General features: G+C 53.0%; 1 protein-coding gene across 1 annotated transcript; it reads right to left on the bottom strand.

Moving 5' to 3' along the window:
• Positions 1 to 123: 123 nt before the first annotated feature.
• Positions 124 to 25,604, bottom strand: LOC120765598 (receptor-type tyrosine-protein phosphatase kappa-like). The gene is made up of 29 exons (XM_040090620.2): positions 25,544 to 25,604; positions 17,607 to 17,789; positions 16,827 to 17,054; positions 16,136 to 16,378; positions 15,017 to 15,259; positions 14,161 to 14,448; positions 13,699 to 13,796; positions 12,464 to 12,656; positions 12,217 to 12,328; positions 11,859 to 12,093; positions 11,586 to 11,625; positions 10,980 to 11,085; positions 10,747 to 10,814; positions 10,320 to 10,462; positions 10,096 to 10,183; positions 9,445 to 9,515; positions 9,029 to 9,065; positions 8,186 to 8,283; positions 7,896 to 8,012; positions 6,671 to 6,828; positions 6,457 to 6,592; positions 5,039 to 5,188; positions 4,773 to 4,872; positions 4,183 to 4,262; positions 3,605 to 3,739; positions 3,041 to 3,166; positions 2,312 to 2,469; positions 1,931 to 2,066; positions 124 to 1,011 (listed from the first exon to the last, which is right to left on the bottom strand). Exons 1-29 carry the CDS (start codon positions 25,602 to 25,604, stop codon positions 937 to 939), a joined length of 3,906 nt encoding a protein of 1,301 aa, XP_039946554.1. The 3' UTR covers positions 124 to 936.
• Between the last annotated feature and the right edge of the window lie 1,609 nt (positions 25,605 to 27,213).

A 27,213-nucleotide genomic window follows, 5' to 3' on the forward strand; every position in this document is an offset into this window, starting at 1 on the left:
CCTCAAAAGACACTTTGGCCAAGAGTGTATTCTGTGCCCATGCTGTGGGATCTCTGTGCCCTCAGCTCCCTTGTGGCCACTGAGCCAGGTCAAACCTGGAAGAAAAAGAGAAGATCACCACCACCATGGCCTTTATTGGTGAGACACAGGACAGAGAGCCACGGGGTCACTGCTGGTTCTGAAGTCTCCTGCCTTTGTGCAGCAAAGGCAGAATCTGTCTCTGTGGTGCTGCTTGAACCACATCCAGGATATTCATGTTGGGCCACTGTAACCTGGGATTGCCATAGTGCAACCAGACAGGCTGATGAGAGAGCCTCTGTGGAGCTGGTAGGGCAGTGACACTTGGAGCAGCACCAGGAAGATGCAGCCCCAGGAAGAGATTATGTGGGGTTTAAAGGACCAGTTTAGTCCTTCTGGACCATGGGTTGTCCCACTCTTGGCTCTTGTTCACTTTGAGCTTCATGCTTCTCCCAAAGTAGGACAGATATGCTGAGCTCCTGAGCACCATGGATCTTACAGCAGTTTGAGACTTCCCTGATCAAACACAATGTGGGGTGCTACCCCACTTTCCTTGGGGCTACCTGAGGGGACAAGGGAATCTGGATGGGACAGCTGTTCTCTCCATCCTCGGCAAGGGAAGGTAGGTGAAGTCCTGGTGCCTCTGCTCTGGTCTGCATACTCAGGCTGTGATTCCAGATAAGTTCCTGCACAAATGCTGGGCAGAGGGTCAAGTTCCCATTTCAACACCTGATTAAAATTTGGAGACAGTTCAGCCTGTGTTCTCCAGCCACAGAGGACTCTTGAAGTGTTTTTTCAGGGGAGTGAAGCATCTTGGGGTCATGCACATCCCTTTTATTTCCTCTTGCTTCCACTGTTACTGATAAGGGCTGTCCAGGGAGTCAAAGTCCCATCCAGAGATAGGCTGTGGTCATGTCCCTACTTGAAATTCCCATAGGTTTCAAATGAATTCAAGTAACCGAGGGCTAGTTCATAGCAGAGCCCATACTGTTCCTGTGGATAAAAGGATGCACATGAGACTCTGGTGAAACAACACCTGCAGTGGCACGTCAGTGTTGGTCTGCAACAGCTTCCTGACACAGAGCATGCCGTACACACGTACAATCCACCCTCCTCTTCCCAGCTAGAGTCCACCTTCCCCTGCTGAGGAATCCACGCATGTGTTCCAGGAGTTGGAGGGCTTGACTACACCAGCACCGGAGCCAGGTGGTTTTGGCAGGGGAGCCAACCTCTATGGCACAAATTGTTGAGCAGCAGGTGGACCAGAAAGGGGGCCAATCATCATGCAGGATGCTTTGGTGCCTATTCAGTTCTGCAGAACTTGCCACTGAGGGAGTGGGTATGTGCCAGCAGCAGAAAATGGGGTTCTCAAAGATCTCATCTGCACCTGGCCTCAGGGTGATCTGATCACAGAGGGGCTAGGGCAGATAGTGGGGCGATCCAAGATAAGGCTCGTGTTTTATGTTGCAGACAGGTAAAAGATGATATAAAAGAAGGGTCTTATAAAATATGGATTAGGTCCTGCTACTTTAGTAAGTGCAGATAACTTACAAGTTCTCATACAAAACAATCTTGGGTATGAAAAATTCGTTAGCACAACAATCCATTCTCAGGGAGAAAAATAAGTGCACCTGCATAAACATTAGATCTGTTCCATGAGAACCCACTAAAGAAAAATGTAAACAACCTGAACCTTAGCACATACACACAAATTACCTTCTGAACAACAAATGAAGCAGTAAGAAATCTACCAACCAATGGGTGTTGCACCCGAGGCCTGTGAAAACTGTATAAAATAAGTTTTGTGAATAATGAATGGTCTTTTTCCCACATGAAGAAAATGGAGTCTTGGCTGACTTATTTCAACAGTTTTGGTGTTGCCATCCCAGCTGGGTTTGAAATCAGCACCTACCACATCTTTAATGAACTGTCTCCGCCACCTCTTCAGCATCCTCACAGCCTGGGATACATCCACCACCCCCTCGCTTTGGATCTGCTCACACAGGAAACTAGCGGCACAGAAGATCCCACTCCGGCTGGCTCCATCCCTGTGGATTTCATGTGCTCTGGCATCAAGTGGCAGGGATGAGCCTCAGAGGTGTCCTCCTAGACCCCTACACTCTCAGGATGATCTTGGCCACAGATCCTGCACCCAACCAGCCTTCCTCCCTTAACGTAGCTGAATTCATATCCATACATCCACCCGAGGTGGAACTGTGACCAATTTCACTGTCACAGCCTGAGCTGTGCCCCGCTCTGTGCCATGGCTGCTCCTCCAGGAGATATCACTCACCAGCAAGTGACAAGGATATGTCCATCTTGGCTCTGCCGATGGTGTGTCTCCACCTTCCCTAGCAAGCTGATGATGGTGTCAGGGTGTGGGGGAAGACGCTGCTGCATGGGCCAGTCTGTCAGTTGATGTAACTGGATTTCCACTGCAGATTTCCTGGGCTAGTGGGGAAGAAGGACAGTGGGCTGGGCAGAGCAGAGACCTATTGGCTTCATGGAGGGAAGGGAAGGGACGGTGCAGGCCAGTCCTAGCTCAGCCATGCACACTGGATCATGGGAGCAGCTCTACAATGGGACATGCCACTCCAGACTTTGCTCTTCTCCACCAAGTGCTCTGAGACTGGCAAATGGACAGAGCATAAGAGAAGAGCTGAGCACCAGGTGCAGCTCAGACTGACACCAGTCCTGTGTACAGCTGCCTGCTACAGTTCTCCTTCCATGAGCAACCGAGATGCACAAATTCCATCCACATCTGCTGTCCTCCAGTTGGAAAGGCACACAAAAACACCTGTGAGTGGTACCTCTGCCTGCAGTTTCACTTTCTTGGGATTATTCTCTTGCCCAAGGCAAAGGACTCTGCTCTGGCAGAGTTCCTGCCAGAACCCCACCAGTTCCCTCTGCCATCTCTAGCTGTGACTTTGACCCCAAATTAAAGCCTATTGACAGCTGGTCCTCCCAGCTCTTGCAAGGGTTCTTCTCAAAGGAGTTTGCCATCTCTGAGCAAAGGGCCCACCTGCTGCCTGTTGCTGAGGACAAGTGTCCAGGTTGTGAAGCCGGCCCCAGGCTCCTCTGAGATCAGCTGAACATGGAAACGGCCATAGTCATCTTCGCCCTGGGTGGGCCAGAACTGCACGTACGTCTGGGGGAGGGGAGAGGTGCATGAGCACAACTGGCCCCCACCTGCATGCAGGGCAGAGCTTGGCACCTCACATAGGTGGGCTCACACCAGCCCCTCACCCATAAGCCACGTACACATGGCTCTGCCAGACACTTGCTGGGCACCAACCCAGTGCTGCAGCCAGAAAATAACACTGCATCAGAGAGGACTCCTGGGTAGGGGTAAACAAAACCTGAGGGACGCTCACTTGCAGTGAGAACAAGGACAGCCCACTGCTGTGGCCCTGTGGTACTGGGACTGTCTTCAGGATTCTCCCAGATGGAGCCCCACAAGCTTGCAGTAGATCCTGGTGCAAGCAGGGCTCTCCTGGCAAGATCCATTCAGGGGCAAGGGCAGAAATCACACTGCTCAGCCCCACAGGAAACCAGGAGAAGGGAGAGCTGTGCTTAGGCTGCTGACCTTGTCCAGCTCCTTGAGTTGATTCAGCACAACTACCGATGTGCAAGTGTAATCCCACACCAGGGCCCAGAAATCCACCAGCGTGGTGGGGAAAGGCAGCTGGGTGATGATGATTCTCTCCTCCTCGGTGTACGTCTGCAAGAGATGACGAGGCATGTGTCGGGGGGAGCGTCCCACAGTCCCCGAGAACCCTTCCCACAGCGGGAACGGCTCCCTGTCACCCTGCTGAGGTGGAGAAGACAGTCCAACCCCAGCCCTGCTCAGAGCAGCTGAGGTCTGCGCCCCGCAGCCTCCTCAGCTCACCCCCCCGGGCTCAGCTGGCAGCGGGCTGCGGCCGGCACATGCTGCCGCGCCGCCTGCACAGGCGGGGCTCCGCCGATCGCGATCGCGGGGGCCATCTCCTGGCAGCAGTGGCTGCGCAGGAGCCCCGGGTCCGGGACACCGCAGCGCCGGGACACCGCAGCGCCGGGACACCGCAGCGCCGGGCGGGATGCGCTGCCCGGGCCTTGAGCAGGGGTGCGCGGGAGGGTCGCTGCTGCCCCGAGTAGCTCCCGTTCTCACGGCGGCCGGAGCCTTACGCTGGCAAACACGGCGTTGATGTAAGCTGGCGAGCCGTCTGCGTTCACCGAGGACATCAGGATGGGCCGGCAGGAATCCGCTGCAGAGGCAAGGAGCAGAGAGAGGGAAATGATGGGTCATTCTCTCCCTAAAGAGAGGTAGGGGACTTTTCCTGCAACAGGTACAGTCAACATAGCTCCCTGCAGCATGGGTTGGAGAGGATTGAATGGACAGGCAACACCACACCCATGGCTGTGACAGCTCGGGGCACCCTGATGTGGGATGTGCAGAACCCTGTGGCTGGGAGCACAGCAGATCCACCCTCCTCATTGCTCCCTGATGTGCCTCATCTGAGCTTCTCCACTGGCAAAGTCAGGACCCGGGACATATTTTTCTCAGGTGTACCTCATGTACCTCCCACAGGCTCAGAAGGAATCAGCCTAACTTGTATTTATTATCCTCTAACCAGAAAACAGTGACTGGACCCTTGAGCAGAACTTGTCAGCATCATGTGCTGGGGAGGCAAGCAGCAGAAAAGCATCGTTCCCCCACTGCTGCTGTCAGGCACTGTGTTTTAGAACAGGAGACTGCCCAGGCCAGCCGGTGTTACCTGGCAGGATCCCTGGCTTGCGGTTCTTTGGTTGGTTTCTGGGTTTCTCTGCTTCTCTGCATGGCAGGAGCTGGAACAACTCAGAAAATCTCTGCAAGGCCTGTAGAGATGATTCAGTCAGTCCTGCCCGTCAGCACCTCATCTTCTTGACCCACTCCAGACAAATGATCCCCCATTTCCATCCCAGTGCTGGGGAGGGGAGTAGGGAGGGAGTTGGCATCACAGATGAGCCCTCACAGCTCCAGTGCACCGTCTCCTGGTGGTACCTTGAACTCCTTCTCTAGGACGCTGTTGTGGCCTGAGGTCTTGTCTTCTCGAAGGGAGTGGACAAGGGTGGCAATGCTCTCCACTGGGACCCCGGTGTTGCCGCAGAGCAAGCCTTCGAGAAGCGCCTCGTACAGGAAGCTGTACTGCTCCTGCATGGGGACACAGGTCAGCTGTGTGGTCTGGAGCCAGTCCAGGAGGAGCCGTGGAACTCCAGATCACCATCTGTCATCAAACTGTGCCAGAAGTGAGCCAGGTTCACCCTTCACCTTCCTGCTACGGGTCCCTGAGGCCAGATACTTCTCATTGCAGACAGCCCTGCTTTGGGACACAGCCAGCAACTCTAGCAACCCCGATAAAATCATCTTCCTGAGGTTTAATGCTCTCTCTCAGACCAGACCCCTGCTCTGGGGAAGGCAGCCCAGAAAACCCAGTGGACTAGTTAGACATCATACAAGCAGCTGGTTGGTCCAGCCCAACCTAGTTTTCTCCAAAGGAGACCAACACTAAGCAGGTCATGGGGACATAGTCCCTAGGCCAGGACACTGCTGCTCAGGAGATGCCAGGAGGGCATATATCCTGAAAGCCCAAGGGACAGGTGGACTCTCATTCATTATCCTTGCCTACAAGACAGCCCTTCTGTATCAGGGTGACCGATTCATACAAATGCTGCTGATACTTTAGAGAGTCTCAGGGAAACACAGATTTCAGCTAGGTTTGGACATAGCATTGAAAAAAGATCCTTTGGTCTCCGTCACCTGGGAGCCCTAGTCGCTGTGGCTAGGTCACAAACAGCATGGATATTGTGGCTGTGCATGCCACATCCCTGGGAAAGGTGGTGTTGACAGCAAAGGGTTAAGAGCAGAAGGATGGCTTTTCATTCAGAAGGATCATGGTGGATTCTCCTCTCAAGTGGCCTTACAGCTGGGAATATCAAGGCCTTGAAAATTACAGTGTGAGAAATCCTATATATTGTGTATAAACAGCCTACTGCTGCTTATCCTCTGTCTGCTTTGGGGAGTAGAATCTGTGTAAAGAGAACGTAGGTGTTTACAGAGACCTGAAGGCCTTCGTCATGGACATGGCCAAGCTCCCTGTTTTGGGAGAGATCAAAGACCAGAGATCATAAAAACACAGAGGAGATCACAGCCCAGCTGGTAAACTACACATGCACAGGGCTTTGTTAAATGGGCAGGAGGGACTGATCCTGATAGTGCTGGTGTTCCCACTTATGTGTTACCTCCTGGAATCCTCCAGCTAGCTTTGGGATCCTCCAGCAAGTGAGGTAATGAAATAAATTTAGTCTTGGCATTTCAGCCATGGTTTTGTGGTTGTTCTTGCCACCTGCCTGTGTCGACTCCCACAGGTGGGAATTGGATCTGCAGCCCGAGGTGTGGAGGGAGCAAATACCTCTCCTCACCTTGGTCTGCACCATGCTGACCCGCTGCTCCCGCAGCTGCTGCACACAGTGAAACACATCCACTTTCCCTTCAGCCTTCCCCATCTTCAAGAGGAAGTCCAGGGCAATGAAGGTACCTGTGCGCCCGATCCCTGCACTGAGGACACAGAAAACAGTAGATCAGGGCTGGCCCTGCTGGCTATGCCCCAGCACCCAAACATCCCCAGCCCGGTACCTGCAGTGCACCAGCACGGGTCCAGCAGGTGCTTCCAACACCCTCTTGTTCACCACCTCCACCAAGCACAGGAGCTGGGACGGGTTTTTGGGCACCCCGTGGTCCGGCCACAGCAGGTAATGAAACTGCTCCACTGCTCTTGGGAGAGCACAGCCTGCCTGCAAAAAGGGAGACGTGGCTGACAACAGGGAACTGGAAGTGACCAGGAAACTTGTGTGAAGTGTTTGCATGCCAGCAAGGAGGGAGCAGTGGAGAAAACAACTTTAGAGGGGTACCAGGACAGAGTGCTCCCTCCAGAACCCACACCATGCTCCACTACAGCTCCTCAGACAGTAAAGGGCAGATTCATCCATCACACAATTAATTTTGTTCTCTGCTTCACTATGCAGTGAACAGTGAATGCAAAGCAGGAAAAGCAGCTTGTGCTCTAGAGGGAAATGATAAAAATCACAGCTTAGGTATTTCCAGAATCATCAAAAAGCCCTGGCTTGCCCAGAAAAGATATATCCTAAGGCTGTTACTACACTTATGTGAATGTAGTCACTTGTTACCAGCCCATTGTGATTTTCCCTGAACATCACATTTACTTGGCATCAACTAAGGCTACAGCTTACCATCAGGTGCTCTTGGAGCTTTATGTTTCAGATACATATTGCTCTGGGCAAGATAAGAAAGGACAAGAATCGGCATAACTGCAATTTCTTTATATTGTACTTGTTTTCCCTCCTTGCAGCTCCTTCAGTTTCTGCCCTTTATCTGAGGCGTAACTTCTGCAGGAGCACACATCTTGGGAAATTACCTTATGTAGGTTATCTTAAACTATAAACTACCTGTCCAGGTTTAGGACTACAAGTGATCAAGGAACTTCAGTGTGGACCTTCTGCAGATTGATGCAGGTGACAGGCAGGCACCTGTCTCATCATCCTGGATGTGCAGAGATTTCATTTTATACCCTTTTTTTTGCTTTTATACTCTTTATAAAAATCACCTCACCCAAGTCCTCAAGAATCTACAATATTCCCATGTGCAACGTCAGTCCAGACTCGTCTGGGGTGACCGCCAGAGCTGACTGATTGCCTTTCCCTGGCACAGAAACCTGGGATTGATGCCTGGCGTGGATTCCATTTATAGCGATGTGCTAACAACAGACTTTCTTGTGCTGGAGACCAGCTGCTGGAACCCAAACACATCCTGCGTTCCCACCTCAGCTCCATGCCAGGCTTACCTTCTGCAGGCAGAAGATGCGTTTGACAAGGCCTGTGGTGGTCCAGGTGTTGTTGAGTGTCACAGTGAAGTCACCGTAGACCTGCTCCTGCTCTGGCCAGTACTGCTCACACTTGATCTGTCAACAGCAGTGAGACCTCTGGGCACAGGCACACTCACAAGCAGAGCTCTGCAGGGGTGCAGAGCTGCTCCCTGCCCCCACTGACAGCTGCACTGGGAACACAGCAGGTGTGGAAGCCTGGACTCTTTGGCAATGCCAAAGCTGAGCATGGGCTGAGAGGTTTTCTCTACCTTGTTCTGCTCCATCAAGCCTGTCAGCATCACAATGACTGAGGTCTTCTCCTGCCAGACCATGTGCCAGAAATCCACTACTGTCCCAGCCAAGGGGCCTTGGGAAGGAAGAAGAGAGCTCTATCAGTGTCCAAGCCATGGAGGGGGAGGTGTTCCCAGGCACAACTTGAACATTCCCAGACCTTTCTCTGCCCAGACACAGAGGCGCAACCAGGGAACATCAGCACTGGACAGGGGTGCTGGCCATATCAGCTTCATAACCGTGTTAGAAGTTGGGACAAGGAGCAGGGAGAGAAGATGAGCCCAGGGCATGTCAGGAATTCACTGCTGCTTTAGGGGCTCCCGCATGCAGACCCTTGAGATGACTGTGAGATGCTCCCACATTTGGGGCCTTATTTTCTGAAGAGCATTTCTGCAGCTCTGCAGGGAGCCATGACCTCCTCATTGCATGCTGCCAGAGCAGAAAAACCCATCCAGGCTTTGCACTCTTGGGAGAAGACTGCATCCAAGTGCACTGGGTGCAGATATGCCAGGCATTTGCAGGATTGTCTCTGTCATGCCAGGTGCCAAATGGAGCAAACTAGGCTTGTAAGTGGAAGGACCAAGTACTCATAGAGAACAGTGCAGACACCAGCTCCAGCTGCTGCCAAACTATCACCGAGACCTTCCATGCCCTGCAGCAGCTGTAACTGTTCAGGGCAGAGACCCTGGAGATACAGGGACTTGGAGTGAGCCATTCACAGCTCCCTATCTATCTATAGGCTGCCATCCCAGCTCTTCATTTCCCAGATTGCTCAGGGCAGTGAATGCCATCTCCTGAGGATAAAGTTTGGGAGCACCTACCTTGAGCTGCAATGAAGAAGCGGGGACTTCGGTAGGTCTGCAGGGGAGAGATTCAAACAGCCCTGATCACATGAGTTAAATGTTTAACATGGAATGAAACAGAAGATCCAACCCCCAGGCACCAGAGCCCCGAACTCTCAGCACAGTGTGTCCCACAGTGTCTCTCCTGGCCAGCACAAACTGTGGGTACCCAGGGGCTGCATCTCAGTTCCTGTCCCCTCACATGGGTCCCTACAAACCCGGAGTACAGAAGGCAGCTCAGAGAGGATTCAGGGGAAGTGATTTCCCAAGATCTGCCAGCTTAAGTACAAAAAGTGCCAGACCTCTGGGCCCCTCGTGTGAGCAGGACTGTCCTCACCCTGCCCAGCCAGGCAGCTTCCCTACCCCTTCCAGGGTAACAATTCCTTACTACCTACATCCATATAGCTGGCATTGATGTAGCCATTCCCAGTGTCAGAGGGCTGCAGCACCACACGGCAGTGATCATCTGAAAGAGAAGGGAGGTGGACTGATGCTTCAGGGCAGTGACAAGAAGACTGATTAAGGAGGAAGGCATAATTTATTAAAGTCTGTGATTGTCTGTTTTCTCCTCAGCAGCACCCCAGGCCTCAGGACATGTTCAGGGTTAAAGAACAGCTTATAAGACAAAGGGTGATGCGGCACAGCAGGAAGTGCAATGGAGTTTTATGGAAGATTATGAAATGGCCAAATGTACACACCATGTGGGGCCTAGAGGATCTTTAAAGTTTGAAAGAAATTGAGTCACTCCTTCCACTTTCCCCAAATACCTGCCTCTGGATGGGGCATGGCAGTGTTCAGCAATGACTAGCATCAGTAATAGGAATACAATGTTTAAGTTTGCAGGAGGATTTGAAGAGCAGAACAAGGATGCTCCAACAGGGTACAAAAGAGTGGGGCCAGAAATCGCTCTGGGTTTCAGTGACCACGGAGGATGAGTAGCTCAGTATTTTTGAAGTGCTTGGAGGGGCACCTACACCAGCCGACCATCCTGTGCTATCCGAGCCGGCTCCAAGAGCCTGCACCAATCCCTGGGGAACTCTGCTTACATGGGATGATGCTCTTGTAGCGGTTCTTGTTTTGGTTACATAGCTCCTTCCCGGCATTGCAGGGGTGCAGCAAAGTGGAGGACAATTGCTGCAGAGGAAGAAAACAAGCCCACTCAGCACTGGGGTGTATTCTGGGGCTGACCAAAGCCCACTGCATCACACACCCTGGGAAGGGCTGAGGGGCAGGCTGTGCAGCCAGGTGGGGAAGCAAAGCTAAACCAGACCTGATATTCTCTGAGAAGCCCAGCACTATGCCTGTCGACTGATTCATCATCTGTCTGCTCTGCCTCTATTTCTTCCCTCTTAAACATCTTCAGAGCCTCCAGCAGTTCCTCCACCAGGATCTGTGTGTTTGGCTTGCATGTGTCTGCAGAGACCACAAGGACAGGACTTCAGCATCCAACTGGTGCTAAAACTGGCCAGCCCTGGAACTCTGCAGCTGGGACTGAGATGGCATTGCAGTGGCCAGGGCTTCTCCAAACCTTAGACTGTCCCTCCCCACACAGGTCCCTTCTTCTGGGAGGAGTCCCTTTCCCTGTGCCAGCCAGCTCTGATCATCTTGTTCCTGCAAGGAACTTGTGGAACCTGCCGTCATCCTGTCTGTGCTCCTAACAGACAGCCTGGCACACAGGGCCACTGCAAATACTTCACCTTTTTGACATCCTCTCAAGGGTATAGTGCTGTTGTTCTCCGAGGCTTTTGAACCATTGTTCTTTAGCCTGCAAAACAGCAAGTCATGTGCACAGACCAGCAAAACATAGAGACAGAGAAGCTGTTGCCCATCTAACCACCATGCCTCATCTCGGGCTCCTCTCGGACACCCCCTGCCACTGCAAGCTGCTGAAGGCCTCACAGAAGGCAGGAGAGGTGAGGGACATACTGACCTGAAGACCACAAAAAGCAGCAAAATTCCCAGTGCCAGGAATGCAACAGTCAGGGCTAATGCCATAACCACCAGCTTCCTGTCCAGCAGAGATGACGGCTCCTGCCCTGCAAACAGCACAGCCCAGGCTCAGGCTCCTGCATGTCCTGAACCAAGCACTGGAACATCCCACAGGGACACGGAGAGAAAAGAAACTTCATTTGTCTTCCATGCCAGGCTTTCATTAGAGAAAAGCCCATCTGGGGCAAAAGAAGCAGGTGCTTGCTTGGTGTGATTCCCTGTGTCCCTGAAGGCCGCAGGCACTGCCAGAGTCTGGTGAGGTATCTGCATTTAGGGGTTGCACATACACCAGGGGACTACTGGGACTAGAACTAAATTTATGGCGATGGCAGGGGTGATGTGCCACTGGGCCCACACTGTCTGAGGATGCGCAAAGCCCATCTACCATAGATAGCCTCAAGATGCAGAGAACTTCTGTGGAGACCAGAGAACAGTGGTACCCGACTACATCTACCCTGGGCCAGCTCATTTCCAGAGAAGCCGCCAGGCTGGCAAAAGGGAACATGGAAGGGAGAGGCTTGGGCAGCACGAGGAAGGAGCCACTTACCAACAGAGAAGCTGTAGCAGACGCAGGTGAACTTCTCTGCCTGTTGGAGGAGACAGGAGGGAGGGCTCAGGCCACTGCCGCGGCCCTACCCCAGCTGGAGGCAGTAGTCCCCACCCAGGGCCACCGAGTGACCCGGCTGTGTCCCAGGGCCGCAGGGACGGCATCCCGCCGAGGCAAGGGAGAGGAGTGTGCCCTGAGAGGCAGGCCGGCCCCAGCGAGGGGCCCAGCCCCGGGCGGCAGCATCCCCAGAGAGCAGGAGCCCCCGACGGGTACCTGCGGCGAGAGGCGGACGAGGAGCAGCAGGGCCGTGTAGTCGCAGCCCGGGCGGAGGGCAGCGTTGTGCTGGCCCTGCCCGCGGCTCCCGTCGCCCAGCACGAAGTCCGTGGGGCCGGTGAGGTTGAGGACAGCGGCCAGGTAGGTGCTGGCGTTGAAGAGCTGCGTCCGCCCCGAGCAGATGCTCTCGATCACGGAGCCGTTGTGCGTCGTGGCCACGATCAGCTGGTGCTCCCTGCAGGGCCGAAAGCCGGTGGGACGCGGGGACGGGGCACCAGCGGACGGGAGGCGGCTGCAGGCCAGCGCCGGGCTGGGCACTGGCACCCCGGGGCTGCGGAGCTGCGGGCGCTGCGCTCACCTGGCTGCCTCCGAGGGGCGGGCGATGGGGCGCAGGGGGAGCACGGCCGTCCCTCGGGATGGGGCGATGTCGCGGGCGCTGCGGCAGCCGATGCCCTGCGGGCGCGGGGGGTCTGGGGGGGGAACAGCCGGGGAGCGAGCGTCGGCGGGGCCGTGCGCGGAGCAGGGGCGGCCTCGGGCAACGCAGGCTGCCGGGCGCGGCTCGTCTGCGCCCCGGCTCCTGGGACAGCGACGCGGCGAAGCTTTACCGGAGCTGCTGGTGTGAAACTCCCTCATCAACGCGGCCCCGGCTCCGGCAGCCGTCAGTCCCCGGATCGTCACGGCGTAGCTGCCGCCGGCGCCGTGCTCCGGCAGCCGGTGCTCCGTGACGGAGCCATTGAGCCGCAGCCGCTCCGTCTCCAGCACGCTGCTGTCCACTGCGTTCCTGGCTGTGATGCTCAGCTGCGGACGGGAGACACAGCTGGAATGCAGCGGCTCCCAGCTGCCCGCTGGGAAGGTGCCCGCAGCCGGCAGCGTCGCCGCCGGCCTGCCCTTCCCTGTGCCTGCCCCGGCCGGGAACGGCTGCGGAGAGGAACGGGCAGGAGCCTCAGCCCCACGCGGGGACCTCAAAACAGAGGGGAGGGGAGGAGGATTTTGGAGCCAACACTCAGGATGTGTGAGCAGCAGCCTCTGTGAGCAAAGGCCTGAGCCTCTGTGAAGGGAAGTGTGGAGGTGGACAAGCCTCCCAGGCCCTTGCTCTGGAGGGATGTCCCTTGAATGGAATGTGTTAAACTCATTATCAAATGTGATAAACAAACCCCCGGGAGAGAAGACCTAGAGGAGGCAGTTCTCCCTCAAGTCAGAACAAGGCACCCATAATGCTTTGACATACCTTCCCAAACCCATTGGTTCTTCCCCTTTGGTACCACTCCCACTTTCCCCCATAAATACCCCTGAGTTCACCCTGCTTGGTAAAGTAGCTGTTGTCCCTGGCCACCCTTCACAGGATACTAAAAGCTATTCTGTGGAAGCGCTACACAGTGCTTCTGTCTCTCTGCCCCTCAAGTCAGCCTGGGATAACCTCACAAGACAGAGCTGAAATCACTGCTAAGAGCTGAAGCCACTGCCAAGAGCTGAATCTCTTGCAGCCCTTTGCTGTGTCTTGCTGAGGCTGCCTGGCAGCCAGGGTCTGCCTGAGATGCCTGGAAAGGCAGTCTCCAAGCAGACCTCTCTCTCTGGGAGGATTGCAGCTATCCAGGTCGGACTACAGACTCTGTGGCCGTTCACAGGGAAGAGGGAGGCTGTTCATGTGAAGGGCTGCAGATACATGTACTGAGCCTGAGGACAGTTCTTGCAATATCACAGACACTCTGTTGACATCCTCCACAAGAGGAGTCCTGACCTTCTCTTTCCTCCTGCAAGTCATCCCACCTGTCCCTTTCCCACACTTCCCAGTGTGCCTGCTCAGGCTGGGAGGTGAGGGTGTGCCCTGGTCCCTTGGTACCTGGTATCCGATGATCTCCCCGTTGCAAGAGGGCAGCGAGTTCCACCTGAGAGAGCCCCTGTCGGGATCCAGCCACAGCTCTTCCAGTTTGCCCGGCACTGGAAGCACAGACAATGGGGTCACACACGGGAGCCTGAGCAGGGGCTGAGGCCAGGGGAGGGTGCAGGCAGCTCCTGGCCATGGGACAGGCCGCACAAGGGACTCCCTACAAAGGGTTTGTCCACTGCAAAGTCTGCACGTGCTGCAGCAGTGGGGAACTGTGCTTACACGGGGAGCACAAGTGTGGTGTGGAGTGGAACAGTGAGAACAGCACGTGCCCTGCTCAGGGCTCTCCCATCCCCTTCCCCAGAGCTCCACAGGACCCAAGCAGCCCTGATCCCAGGCACAGCGGAGCTGACCTGTGACACAGCTCTGGACCGTTCCTTGAACCAGATATTCCTTCTGATAATTCTGGGCACATACCTGCTTCCTCTGTCAGGAACAACCATGAGAAAAGGGTTGTGTTGTGCAAGTTGATGGTGACATTGTACTCAGTGAAGGGCTGCAAAGGGGAGCAGGTGAATGTTCCCTCTTGGCCATGTAACATCTGCTCTCCATTCACCTCCTCAGCCTCACAGGGAGGGGAGGAAGGTGCTGCCAGCCGGCACATGGCCCTCAGGCCCTGGCAGGCATCAGGGAACTTGCAGGTCCAGTCCAGTTTGATGGCGGTGCTGGAAATCTCAATGGTCTTGGGGTCAACCTGGAGGATTTCTGTGAAGGAGAGATTACCAGAAGGTCACTCTACCCCCTTCCACTCCCAGCCAGGCAAGGATGCTGCAGTCAAACAACCTTGCTTATCACGCAGCCCAGTGGGAGGGAAAGTGAGAGTGAAAGTGGTCACTTTGGCTCTCTCAAAGCGGAGCAGGAGGAGTTTGGGGTCATGGTGCACTAGGAAACCGGACGTGAATCACTGGGTGAACTTCTCCAGTGACACAACCGCACCTGTTCAATCAAACATCAGGATATTTTGTGGAGAACAGAGGGAAGCCAGGAGAATGTGTCCCCAGCTGGGCTACATCACAGCTCACAGGGAGCAGCAAAGGGATCCTGCCTCCCTCAAACCCTCTCAGTGTGTGGCTGTAGTCATCCTTTGCTGCCATGGGAAAGCAAAACAGGAAACTTTTCCTCCTGGCCTGGAAGCAGGAGATGCTTCCACAGCCATCACTCTCACAGTGCTGGGTCTAAGAAAAACCCTCACCTTCCCATGTTGTCCTCCCTCAAAGACGTTCTCAGGATTCCCCCCTGCAAAGGATTACCCTGCTCCTGATCCTTCCCTTACCGATGCACTCCACACTGGACTGAATGGGGACCCAGACACCTCTGGAGTTTCTTCCACACCAAAGTCTTTTGTACACAGCTGTCACAGAATCATTGCACTGCCATTCACTCTGACATTTGATTTCAGTGAAGGATGGCTGGAAACCTCCAGGACAGCTCAGCTTCACTTTCTCATCCTTCTTATAGACCTCCTGGTCTGGTGCCAGTTGGAGTCTGGAGTTCCATGGGGGCCTTCGGCACCCTTCTGTCAGACGTGAAAGAAGGTGTTAGGTGGGGTGGGAGGTGATGAGATGACGAAGTGGGTATGGGTGAGTGGTGGGAGACAAATCCCCAGCAACCCCTCCAGCTTCTGAAGGGAGGGAATGTGACACATCCCTCTGCTGGGATGTGACCTAAGGGCAAGCCTTGTTGGTGGGGGGCTTTCCATGTGCTTGTAAAGTGTGAAGGATCACTCATCCATGAACCTGCCCCTATCCACCCACTTCTGTCTATGGACACTCCTATCCACTTCCCACAGCCCAAGGCAGGGATGTTCCCATATTATCTCTCCCAGCCCATCTCTCCTGAGCACTTCCATGTACTGCCATGCCCTCACTGAGCACAGTTCTGTCTCTGCCTGGGACAGCTCTGCATCCTCATCCCTTGATGGATGGCATTGCTTCTTCCCCAGGTCCTTTCCGTACAGCCTCCTGTTTCAGTGCCAAGGGCTGAACCAGCCCTGCACCATCAGGGCTCCCTTCATTCCCCTCTGCTCCAGCTTCTGCAGGTGCAGGAGATGTCCCCCAGGTCCCTTATCCATGGGCCAGCAGGGGAACAAGAAGGCCTGTGCATCCCAGGGTGGCACCTGAGGGCACAGTAAAGATAATGGAACCTCCCTTGGCACCTGGGTGGCAGCCTTGGATCCTGCTGGCCTTGGATCTTGCCTGGGCACCCAGCTGGGAACCCCAGACTTGGCCTGCTCAGGAACCACTGCAGGAGATTTGCCAGCTTGCCCAGCTGGTTCTACCTACTCTGTTGTCTCCTGGCTGGGTTCTCCTCTTCAGCAGTTTGCATAGGTAACAGCCCCAAGGAGGGTGATGGTAGAGGGAAAACATGGGAGAGCTGCTGCAGCCTCACTTACCCATACACAGGATATCCTTCTCCATGTGCGTCCAGGCACCTGTGCTATTCCTGCCCCACCAGACATCCACATAGATTGGTTTTCCAGAACTCACTCCCTGAAAGTCCTTTGTACATTTGACCTCAGGGAAGGAGGGCTCAAGACCTTCGGGGCAGGTCATTGTCAGTTCTCTATTCTGTGGGTATTCAGTTTTGTTCTCTGAAAACTGGAGTCTTGCATCCCACTGAGGTTTTGGGCATTTTGCTGTCAGGGAGAAAGTGTGAGAGTCCTTCTCAGTGGGGGAATGCTCAGGCAGGAGAGGGACCAAGGCATTTCCCTGATGAAGTGTGGTTAATGTCAGCATTTAACACCCTGAGGAAACCCAAGGGCCCTCAAGAGCAGAAAAAAAGCATGTTCCTGGGAAAGGAAGTGATACAGGACACTGGGAGAGAGGTGAACAGAGGGGAAGGATCTGTTCCCCACCAACTTCCTACAACATACAACTCAGGAATAGATTGGGAGGAGATGCAGGAGCAGGGAAAACCGGTCCCACATTGAAGGCTTCTAACCCTCTCCATCTTGAAGACTGCTCCCAACTCGGACCTGACTTTGAGCTCTGCCCAAGGTGTCTCAGAGATATGGCAGGATGTTCAGGTCATCTCCACAGTGAGAAGTACATGTAGCAGGGGAGACCTACTGATTCCCAACTTACCCATGGTGCAGGTCAGGTTCTCTGCCAACCTGTGCCATGTTCCCCGAGTGTCTAACATTTCCCAATCATCCTTCAATTTTGGAGAAGTCCTGTTTGCACATCTGATCATAGCAAGGGGAGGAGTGTCATTCATAAAGCAGCTCAGTGTCACCTCTTCACTGACCCCATAAAATCTCTGGTTTGGACTGAACCGGATCTGTGAGTCCCACTGGGGCTGCTGGCATCCCTCTGCACAGAGGAGAAGGAGCACACGTGAGCAGGATGGGAAGAGGTCTGCTGGGATATGTTTTGCTCTGATTTTGACAGGGCCCAACTCCTTTGGTTAACACATTTCAACTGATCCCTCTCTTGCACTCTAGAAGAGAGTTATTGGTGGCAGCAGACCACCCCAAGAGCAATTCCGTCCATGCTTCTTGCAGGCTTCCCAACTCAGACTCCTTTTGGATAAGGCTGTGAAGGGACTGAATTCCTCCCCAGTCTTCACACACACTTCCATCCCCTCCCACCCACCTTGGCCATATGCCCAGGTAGAGGGCTTACAGTAGCCCCCCTGTGCAGGGACCTTTCTTCCTGCCTTTGAACCCCTTCCAGGAGCACAGACCCCAGCATGTGCCTACAGCAAGGCGCCTGAGACAAAAAGAGCATTGTCACTGCCAAGACATGGGGAAAAGCCAAAGCATCCAGGTCTCCCATTCCTGCACTCTCATGTGCATGATCAGGTCACAGAGGGTCTGTCACCAGATCAGACCGTGGGTCAGGGTGGTGCAGGGCTGTGCTTACCTTTGCAGGTGGCAGTCTCATTCCACTGCTTGTGGCCCTCTCTGGAAATGCATTGGATCTCTGGGGTGGATGGCACAAACTCCTCAACACAGCTGAGCTGCACAACTTCGTTCAAAGCGTACACCTTCTTCTCCGGGCTAAACCGCAGTTTGGGGTCCCAGCCAGAGGGAGCTTTACATTTTCCTGTGTGCAAAGGCCAGGAGGCAGAGCCTGAGGGTCACTGGGCTCCAGCAGCATCCTTGAGGATGAGGGTGTTGCATGCAGAGGGGTGCCGGTCCCCCTCTCTTCAGAGGGGTGGCAGAGATGGCACCTCCCAAGACGAGCCCCATGTCCCAAATGCTTTATCCCTCCTCACACCCTCAGGAGCAGTGCAGGAGGGTTATCCACAGGCCCTCCTGCCCACCCGCTGCTGCAGAGACACCCCAGCCAGAGGGATCCAGCAGCCTGGGTGATGCTGCTCTCTCCCACAAATACAGGGGATGTGGGAGTGCACCAGACTCTCTGCTGGCACCACTCATTGGCATTCCTGTCATTCTGCTGGACACAATCTGCTCACACCCACACTCAGACTCGTTTGCAGCAAAATCCCACTCAAGCTGCCACTTTGCTTTTGCTGTGTATGTTACACTTGTTATTTCCTCTTTTCCATCTCACAAAATACCTGCTGGCTCCTAGGAGCAGCTACCTCCTGTCCCATACCCCTCCCATCCTCACCCAAGACGAGTGGTACCCCCTCATCTGAGTTGGTAGAAGGGGCTTGACAGGGACTGCACTGTACCAGCTGCGCACTTGGTTGTGTCTTGCAACATGTAGATTGGGCAATTGATTGAAGTAAATCTTCATATTAGTTTTCATTAAATTCTCGACAGCAGTTCTGCTGTCTCTCTGCATGACCCTAATTTGGGTCTCTACCCCCTGATCAGATCCCACTTTTCATATAAGAATTGTAACTCTCTGTGAGGGTTCCTCCACCATACAAATTTAGCTGTAGCTACCCAAATTTTGTTCAAAATTATCAGGGTGCAGTCAGGCAGGCACAGAGAGTTTGCACTGCTTCCTACAACAACAAGTGGCATCAGGACTCTCCAGGAAACCAGGAGTGCTCTGCAAACCTCATGCAGTAGCGGACTCAAGTAACTGTACCACCCCAGACAGAATGAAGCCCCTGACAAATAAGTGGGAAAAAGATACCCCCAGACTGGCAAAATGAGTAACAAGTATTTCAGGCAGGTGGGAGCTATTCATGAAAGCATTTCCCATGTTTTAATTTGCATTTTGAGGCCTTGAATTGAGTCTGTATGAAGATTATTCATTGATGGGTATTCTTTGATCCTATAGTCACCACAGAAAAATAGTCGCTTGAAAAGAGTCGTGTGGGGCCTGGCCTGAAGCAAGAAGCAGTTTGAGGGGATGGAAAGTCTCCAGTGGACGCAGCCTTAGGAGTTGAGGGGGCTGTGGGTGCTCACGAGCATGGCTGACCTCTCCCACATTGCCCCACTCTTAACTTCAGTGCAAGGGGCCCTCACTGTTTTTCCTTTTGTAACTGTTCCGCACCTCCACACTTGAGAGCTGTGAGAGCTCCCACAGCACTCAAAACCCACTGGCAGCACCACACGTGGCAAACTGCTGGGGAGGAAACCAGGAGGAAAAGACGAACTCTCCTTTGCAGGCACTCTGCTGACACAAGTGCAGATTTCAAGAGGTATCTGGGACAGTGTCTTTCCACAAACATGGATGCTCTGCTGGCAAGGGTGATGGCAGCTGCACAACAGAGCTCTGCCTTGCTTCCAGCTCTCGCTGAATTTTTTCATAGAGGAAAGCTCTTACTGCTGGAACAACTGCGAATGAACCTCTCTAGATTTACCATGCTTTCTTGCAGAGGCTGAGGGTAACTGTTTCAAAAAGCCACACCTCATCGCTTCTGCTTTAGAGGTGCAATACAGTGCAGGCTTACTGTAGCACAAATGAGAGCCAGGCTTTGTTTAAAGTTTGTAATTTTTCCTTTTACTATAAGGTGTTACTGCTGCACAACTGAAATTAGGCATATTTAGCATTATGCGAATTATTATTTACAGGCACTTGGGACTCATTCAGTCTTTCTTAAAAGCATAGAATGGCTTCGGCTGGAGGGCTCCCAAGGAAGATCACTTAGTTCCAGCCCTCCTGTCATGCACAGGGACACCTTCCACTACACCAGGTTGTAGTCTGGCCTTGAACACTTTCAGGGATGGAACATCCACGGCTTCTCTGGGCATCCTGTGCCAGTGGACATCAAAATACTGACTGTAACACTTTGAGTGTGAACATCCAGCTAGCTCCTCCCGCGCTGAGTGGTCGGTCCGTCCATCAAATCCACACCTTCACAGTTTGAAGATAAGGCTGTCATACAGGACAGTGTCAAATGCCTTGCACGAGTCCAGGTTCATGATGCTAGTCACTCCTCTCTTATCCACAGACGCTCTAACTCCACCATAGAAGGCCATCAAATTACTCAGATGTGATTTGCTCTTGTGAAGCCATTACAGATAATTTCTGTGTGCCTCAGAATAGTTTCCAGCAGGAACCATGATCTTGCCCAGCACCAAAGAGAGGCTGACTGACCTGTAGTTCCCTGGGTCTCCCTCATTTCCCCTTTTTGAAAAGGGGGTTGTACTTCTCCTTTTACAGTCAGTGGGAGCTTTACTGAAAGTTGCCTGCTACAGCTTCTCAACTATGATGGATAGTGCCTTTGCCTCTTCCTCCACCCTCAGGACCCACACATGTATCTCATTAGGTCCAATGGATTAGTGCACCTTCAGGTACCTCCGATGGTCTCAAACCTGGCCTTTTCCTACAGCAGGATAGTCTTTCTTCTGCCAGTGCCTGCTTTTGCCCCCTGCAACTTAGGTTACTTTCCCTTGGTTATGGGCACAAGAAAATAGATGTTGTGTATGGCTCCTGGGCTGGAAGGGGGTATGAAGGGATTGCATGAACTGAGCTGGTGTAACAGCCACACATTTCTGACTAGGCTGTCCACCTTCACCAGGACTCCAGCGAATCATTTCTCTTAGACCTGGGCCCTTATCAGACTTAATCCTTTGCCAGGAACACCAGCCTCTTCTCTATTGTCTTTGCTTCAGGTGAAAGGGCCTCCACAGATATGCAGACTTGATCCAGGATTTGCTCAGTGTTCCTGGCAGTTTCTGCTGAGCTGGAATGGTGGAATGCTGCTGGGATGCAGTTCGAATTCCAGCGCAGCCTCAGGCAAGGATTGACATGTGGAATGTGCTTCTGCAAAGACCACACGTGTGCCAGCAGTGTGTCAGTGGCCACATCTGCCCTTCAGGCACAAAGAACACAGGACAGCAGTCCTGCAGGCAAATCCTCTTGCTTCCTCTTTGCTTCTTCTCTGCCCTCAGGGCCCCTTGCAAGCAACCGGGGGATTCCTGTCCTCTGCGACTCGACTCACCCTTTCCTTCCCAAGCTCTCTGCGCTGTGTTTGATGCCATGTGCTTGCTGAGTGGAGCTGACAGAGAAAACCACTGATTTTCCAGTTGCATTGGAGAGTTGCACTGCAAGCCACTGAGAACACAAACAAGGGTCTTACAGCATCTCTCTGAACTTGGGAATGGAAGTGATCATTTGGCCCCACTTTTTAAATTCCTCACAGGCTCCCCAGTGCCCTTTGGCCTGCCAGATGTGCTCCTGTTGTCCTTAGGGGCAGACAGAGGCTGATACAGCACCCACATCCAAGCTGGGCACGGACCATCCTGAACAGAGCCCAAGGGCTGGGTGGGAGAGATCCGAAAAGGCAGGCAGAGTCAACAGCTCATTCCCCTACCCAAAGAATCCAGTGACTGGAGAGTACCACTGCTGGAGAATCCACCAGCATGAGAGATTATCCTGGGAGTTAACAGCTAACAGTCTGACAGAGGGACGGGTATGGCAAAAATATCTTGCTTGCCTTGCAGAGGGGCAGTGTATGTGAGCAGGGCAGCCTGAGGAGCTGCGAAAGCCTATTTACCTCCTGTACACAGAGCACCCTGCCAGCAGTGCCCAAGCATCACAGCCCCTCCAGGGCTTGCCTCCTGCCCACATTCCTGCAGCTGCAGAAGAGCTGAACCCCTTGTCACAGCACTGACACCATCTGCATCCACATATCTACAGCTGCTCAGAGTCCCTCCTGGTGGCATTTCTGATGATTGTCCGAGGGTAAAGCCTAGAAAGCTCTGCTTCTCTGCAAAATGGGGAAGAGACACTTTCAGTCCATGCCTGTTTTTTTCTCAAGAACATTGCTGATTACAATCCAACACGGCCTCACATCTCCAATAAGTCCAAGTGTGCCAGGGATATGATTAGCACTTGAAGCTCATTTGGAGAAACTAATCCATGGATGCTGGGTGCAGTCAAGATGCATGGGCTGGGAGGGACACCTCTGTCCTCACCCTCCTTACACTCCTTTCCAAATCATTCCATAAAAATTGCCGTGGGAAAAGGGCACCTTGGAGCAAAGAAGCCTGTGCTCTAACCCAGGGTGGATTTTTGTGTGCTTTGGAGGTGTCCATGGGAAGTTGTCAAAGGACCTCCACTGGAAAGGTGGAACTCCCCACTTGTGCAAAGCAGTTGGATGCATTCGAGGGGCTGGCCCACTGATGGAGAAAGGAGAGTGCTCAGACAGAAAGGGGGAAGAAACATTCAGCTTCCAGCCTTGTAAGGACTAACAGCAAGTGGGTGGGTAATGGAACAGTTCTCATATGCTGTTTTTTACCCTGCACAGTGGTATGCAGAAAACCACCCACAGGCTCTCTGCCCCAGCTAAAGGAAGGAGGCTGAGTCAAGTGAAATAACAGCAAGGAAAATATGGTGTAGATATGACCAAATAGGCACCTTTTGTAAGGTGCAATGTGTGCTTACTGTGAAATGGGAAATAATGAATGCCTAAGACAGGAGTGGTAACAAAGAGTTGGTCTATTTGCCTTCTAAAGGCAGTTATTTACTGTTTTGGTTTTTTTTCCTAGTTGATGCTACTAAATGAATACCCTCCTCTCTGATATTTTTTATTGCCCGTGAATATAGAAAGGCTTTTTCAGAAATATCTGGACTGCCTGTCCCTGCTGCAAGGAGTTATGAGCCTGGCAGGCAAAACAAAGCCCCAGCATGGGCCAGAAGGGGAGGCTCAGGAGAAAGGAGAAAGAGCTATGCTGATAATTCAGGTCAGGCTCCTGGGTTCAGCCCTTTACTAAACAGCAAAATGTGTCCTTTCTTACACTATATTATCTCACACACAAAGAATAAAGGACAAAGTGATATCTAAGAAACAGTAGGTGAAGTTCAACTGTTTTTGCTCAGCTCAGCAGTTCAGAGAGGTGACAGCCAAGTGCACTGCAGTCTTGCTGTGTTTAATGCCATGTGCTTGCTGGAAGGAGCTAAGAAAAGAAATCACACTTTCCACCAGGGGAGAGTTGCATTGCAAGGCACTGAGAACACAAACATGGGTCTTAGAGCACGTCTCTGCTCCTCGCTAGCAACCAAAGCCCCTGAGCAGGTCTTTAAGAGTGGTGAAGCATAGAGACCTTGGAGAAGCTCTGCTTAGGAATCATGGCAGGGAAAGGGGGTGGCAAAGCAAGTCACTGAACAAGGCATTGTGAGAACAGCTGGGAAATGGTGCCACTTCAACTTGTACTGGTCCACCAGGTGCTAAAGGACATCTGACATGTGTCTAAGTACAGGAGGCAAAATTGGTGTTTCCTGAGTCTGTGCTCTGGTGATGGGAAGTAGAAGCAGATGGAGCACACAGTTCACCATCCCTGAGGTGTCAAGCCCCAGGCACACTTCTGCAGCTCCTCTTAGCACCCATGTTCCCCATAGGATCTACTCAGGGCGCTGCTTGGAATTCAGCTGACACAAAACCTTTCAGATTGGCTATGGCTTAGTTTTAGCTACCACCCTCCCACCCCCTGGTCATTGCAGCTGCGCTCCTCCTTAGAACTTCTTGTCAACTGCCACTAGATCACTACCCAGTGTCAAGCAAGGCTGATGAAAAAGGGGTCAGGGCCAGCTTGGACCCCAGATCTTTTCTTTACACAGAAAACATACGCTAGAAGCTTCTCCACCTTCCTTCCCAGTGTACTGGGACTGAAAAGGGAGGAGCGTTTTGTACAGGTATGTCATTTCAGGGAGGAAAAACACCCTGTGAGAGCAGCACAGCAAGACAATAAGGTGACAATAGGACAACGACACAATGCACTCTGCTGAGTGCAGGGTGTCCCTGTGATGGGGTGAGCAGAGCAGCAGGGCCAACCACATGTGAGAACCACATCCTGTGCCTGTGGCTGCACTGCTGTTCCCTGCGCTGTTCTCTGTGGCACTGTGCACAACGGGTTGTACCCTGTACCTGCCAAGGGCGTGGGATAGCTCAGGGATCCCACCCAATTGTTCCCTCTCTCTGTCCAACAGCTTCACCCTGCCCCACTGCCCTGTCAGCCCATTACACCCTAGTGGGGATGAGAGAGACCCTCCTGCCTCACTCAAGCCATCTTCCTTGCCCTGTGCCTCTGCAAGAGAAGGACCCCGATCCATCAGGTTGGACCTCAGCAGAGGTGCCAGGATGGGATGAGCCCACGTGCTGAGGATGCAGGCAGGGCTGCTCACACTGCTGGGTGCGGCCACCACATGTTTTTGTCTCAGTTCCTCTTTTCACAAGCACCAAGTTGCAAACTCAGCAATATCACCTTTGTCACGGGCAGCCCCAGACTCCTCTGGGGATGGCTGGGTGACAGATCTGCAGAGTGTGACGAGAGTCTGCACACACACAGGTCCCTGTTGTATCCTGCTGTACACGACACCTGGTCTTAGTGTGCACCTTGAAAACAAACAGGAAAGCCACATGCTTGGAAATGGTTGCACATGCTGGCCTGGAAGAACACCTTCAGCAGGGATTTGGGCAATGGGAAGACACTCTGGGAGGGAGAATATCTTCCATTGCAGTTTTAGCCCTTGTTTCTTTGTGTGACAGTGTGCTATGCTTACAGTATCTGCAACCACACGGACATATTTTCCCTGGAAACAGGATCCCGTGACACATCTCACACAGTACAGATCCTAATGTCACTTCACATCAGCAATTAAAGTTTCTGATCCCATTCCCTGTATGTGGCTGTCACAGCCACTAGATCAGCTGTTTTTCTCTAACCTGCATCCACCCCAATACAACACCATAGTGGACTGGGATGACCTAATTAGATGCTAGTTTAATGATTTTTTGTCACCTAACTCCAAGAAAATTAGTTTAGAGAAATACTCCAATTCAGACAGATACAGGATAATGCAAGGTCACAGTTCCTGGACCCACAGCTCAATTGCCAAACTGTGCAGCCTTCTAGGAGAACAGATAACAAATGAGTCTTCAAATTCCCACTGACTGCTGGCATCAAAGTGTGCAGCATAGGAAGAGCCCAGCAGAACCCTGGGGGTGCTCTAATCCTTCCTGCACCAAGGGATTCCATTAAAAAGCAATCCTGGAACATTGTAAGTCCTGTTCCCAGGCTCTCCTGGACACCCAAGGGCTCAGCTTGTGGTTCCCAAGGTTTTTGTTGGGCACCAGCACTCATCTCCTCGGTGGTGAGGATAGGACACCCTAAAACTGTGCAAGGACAGACACCTTGTATTTCCAGCTCTATGGAAGAACACCACAGACTCTGTAGAGGCTTTCCCAGCACCCTGAACTTTGCTGCTCTCCATCCCCAACCAGAGCTCTGCCTAACCACAACCCAGCCTGTGGACTTGGACCCCGGTGTGGATGCTAGACCTCTCTGATACAGCTGCTGCATCCTGTATGCCATAAAGTTACACAGCAGCTCTTCAAAAAGAGCACAGTAAAACCTTCTCTTGGGGGCAGAGGAGGGAGCACGGCTTACCTCTTTCCTGGGGTTTTCTATTGTTGTTGGGATTGGGCTTGCCACGATTTTGTGCTGCCAGCAGAGGTGTGATGAACAGGAGAAACATCCATTGCAGGGCCATGTTTGCCTCTGCTCCCAGGGCAGGATTGAGGTCTCAGCCACACCAGCTGCCTCACTGCACACCCGTCTGTGAGTCGTGCAAGCACGGAAAGGAAATAGGCACACAGAGAAATCACATATGGTGCAAGAGGCTTCCTCATTGGAGAGGGAAACTCCACCAGTGTCAGCGCTGCCTTCTTTCTCTTTCAGCTCCATGACCCTTTTGCAATCTTGCTGTCTCTAATATCTTGTCTGAAACCACAGGTTTTAGGTCTTCTGTCATGACCAGCTATTAACCACAGCTGGGTTACCTCCTCTCCCGGCACAGATCTCAGAAGGACTTGTGAGGTGCTCTGTTTCATGGCTGGGCTTTAGCAGGAAGATGTGGCCTCCATACTCACCCAGAAACTCAAGCAGTGACTACATCAGGACAATCCTCATCTTGTTGCTGCCTTAATTACCTGGCAGTGTGTGCCATAGGTGGGAAAGCCAAGGTTTTGGCAGGAATGGTTGGGTGCCCAGGACTGGGCTGAGAGCAGATGCTTGGGCAGAAAGGGGCATGAGCCCGGCAGGTCTCGAGCTGAACTGCTGTGGCACATGGTGTTGTCAAACCTTGGTGGGAGCAGGAATGACCATGAAGGAGTGGGAGGCCAGCACAAGCAGTGGGGCAGAAAAGGGACTGCTGGTGAGGCTGTCTGTGCAGCAAAAGGCTGATGGCACTGGCCACAGCAGCAGGCTCAACCATCAGAGGAGGTCCAGGGCAGGAGCTGATGAATTTGTGTTTCCCTAGCCACCTTGCTGGATGTGACTGATCTGCATCCCAACTGAAACACACAGCTAGGAGGAAAACAAGCGCTCAAGTCTTCTCCGATGCTTCACAGCCAGGCTGCAGTCCCCTGTGATGGCTCTCCTCTGTTGTGCACCTCAGCAAGGACTGGTGCTTACACACCTGGGGTCAGGCTCTGCTTTCTGCTGATAGGCACACCCTGCAACAGCAGCAGCATTGAGCAGGCCAGGGCAGGGTGGCCCTCTCCAAATATATTCCCCCCAGCCATCCCTAAAAACTAACCCTGAGCAAATCATGGTAGAAATCTTGTTTTCTTCTTTTTCTGCCAATATAGGAGCTGCCTGGGGGCAGACACTCCTGCGGTCTTTTAACTCTCAGGGACAGAGCAGGAGACTGCCCAGACACATTCCCTCCTAGGCTCAGAAAATCAGTCTCCTTTGTCTATGTTTCCCTTCTTCCTGTAATAGAGCTCGGCAGGGCCAGAAGTCCCCAGCTCCACAAACCTGCCTTTTTATTTCCTTTGCTCAAATATGAAGCTCGCCCATAGAGAGTTCACTGTACTCAAACATACTTGCCCTGGAAAAGGAGTCCTGGGGCTGCAAGTGCACTGACAGGACCCTGGCATGGCAGCAGAGCACAGCCTGGGAGATACTTGGGAGATGGGTATGCTCTGTCTCAGGTATTTGGGGGGTTTGGGGAGTGGAGGGAAGCAACTGCTGCTTTGCCTCCAGCAAGAGCAGCAACTCAGAGGTCACCTCTCCTGCCTCTTTGTGTGTCTGGGCCTTTAAAGAAAAAAATAAAAGAGCTGCAAAAGCAAATGGGATCAGTAGGAATAAGTTCTTCA

The sequence above is a fragment of the Hirundo rustica genome, chromosome Z (genome assembly GCF_015227805.2).
Source record: "Hirundo rustica isolate bHirRus1 chromosome Z, bHirRus1.pri.v3, whole genome shotgun sequence".
Classification (NCBI taxonomy): domain Eukaryota; kingdom Metazoa; phylum Chordata; class Aves; order Passeriformes; family Hirundinidae; genus Hirundo; species Hirundo rustica.

Excerpts from the sequence above, each read along its gene's own strand:
- LOC120765598 (XM_040090620.2), bottom strand. The coding sequence starts at position 25,604 with ATGGCCCTGCAATGGATGTTTCTCCTGTTCATCACACCTCTGCTGGCA. Across the intron at positions 15,260-16,135 it reads GAAGGATATCCTGTGTATGG|AAGGGTGCCGAAGGCCCCCA; the intron begins GTAAGTGAGGCT and ends CACGTCTGACAG. Across the intron at positions 10,815-10,979 it reads CTGCTTTTTGTGGTCTTCAG|GCTAAAGAACAATGGTTCAA; the intron begins GTCAGTATGTCC and ends GCTGTTTTGCAG.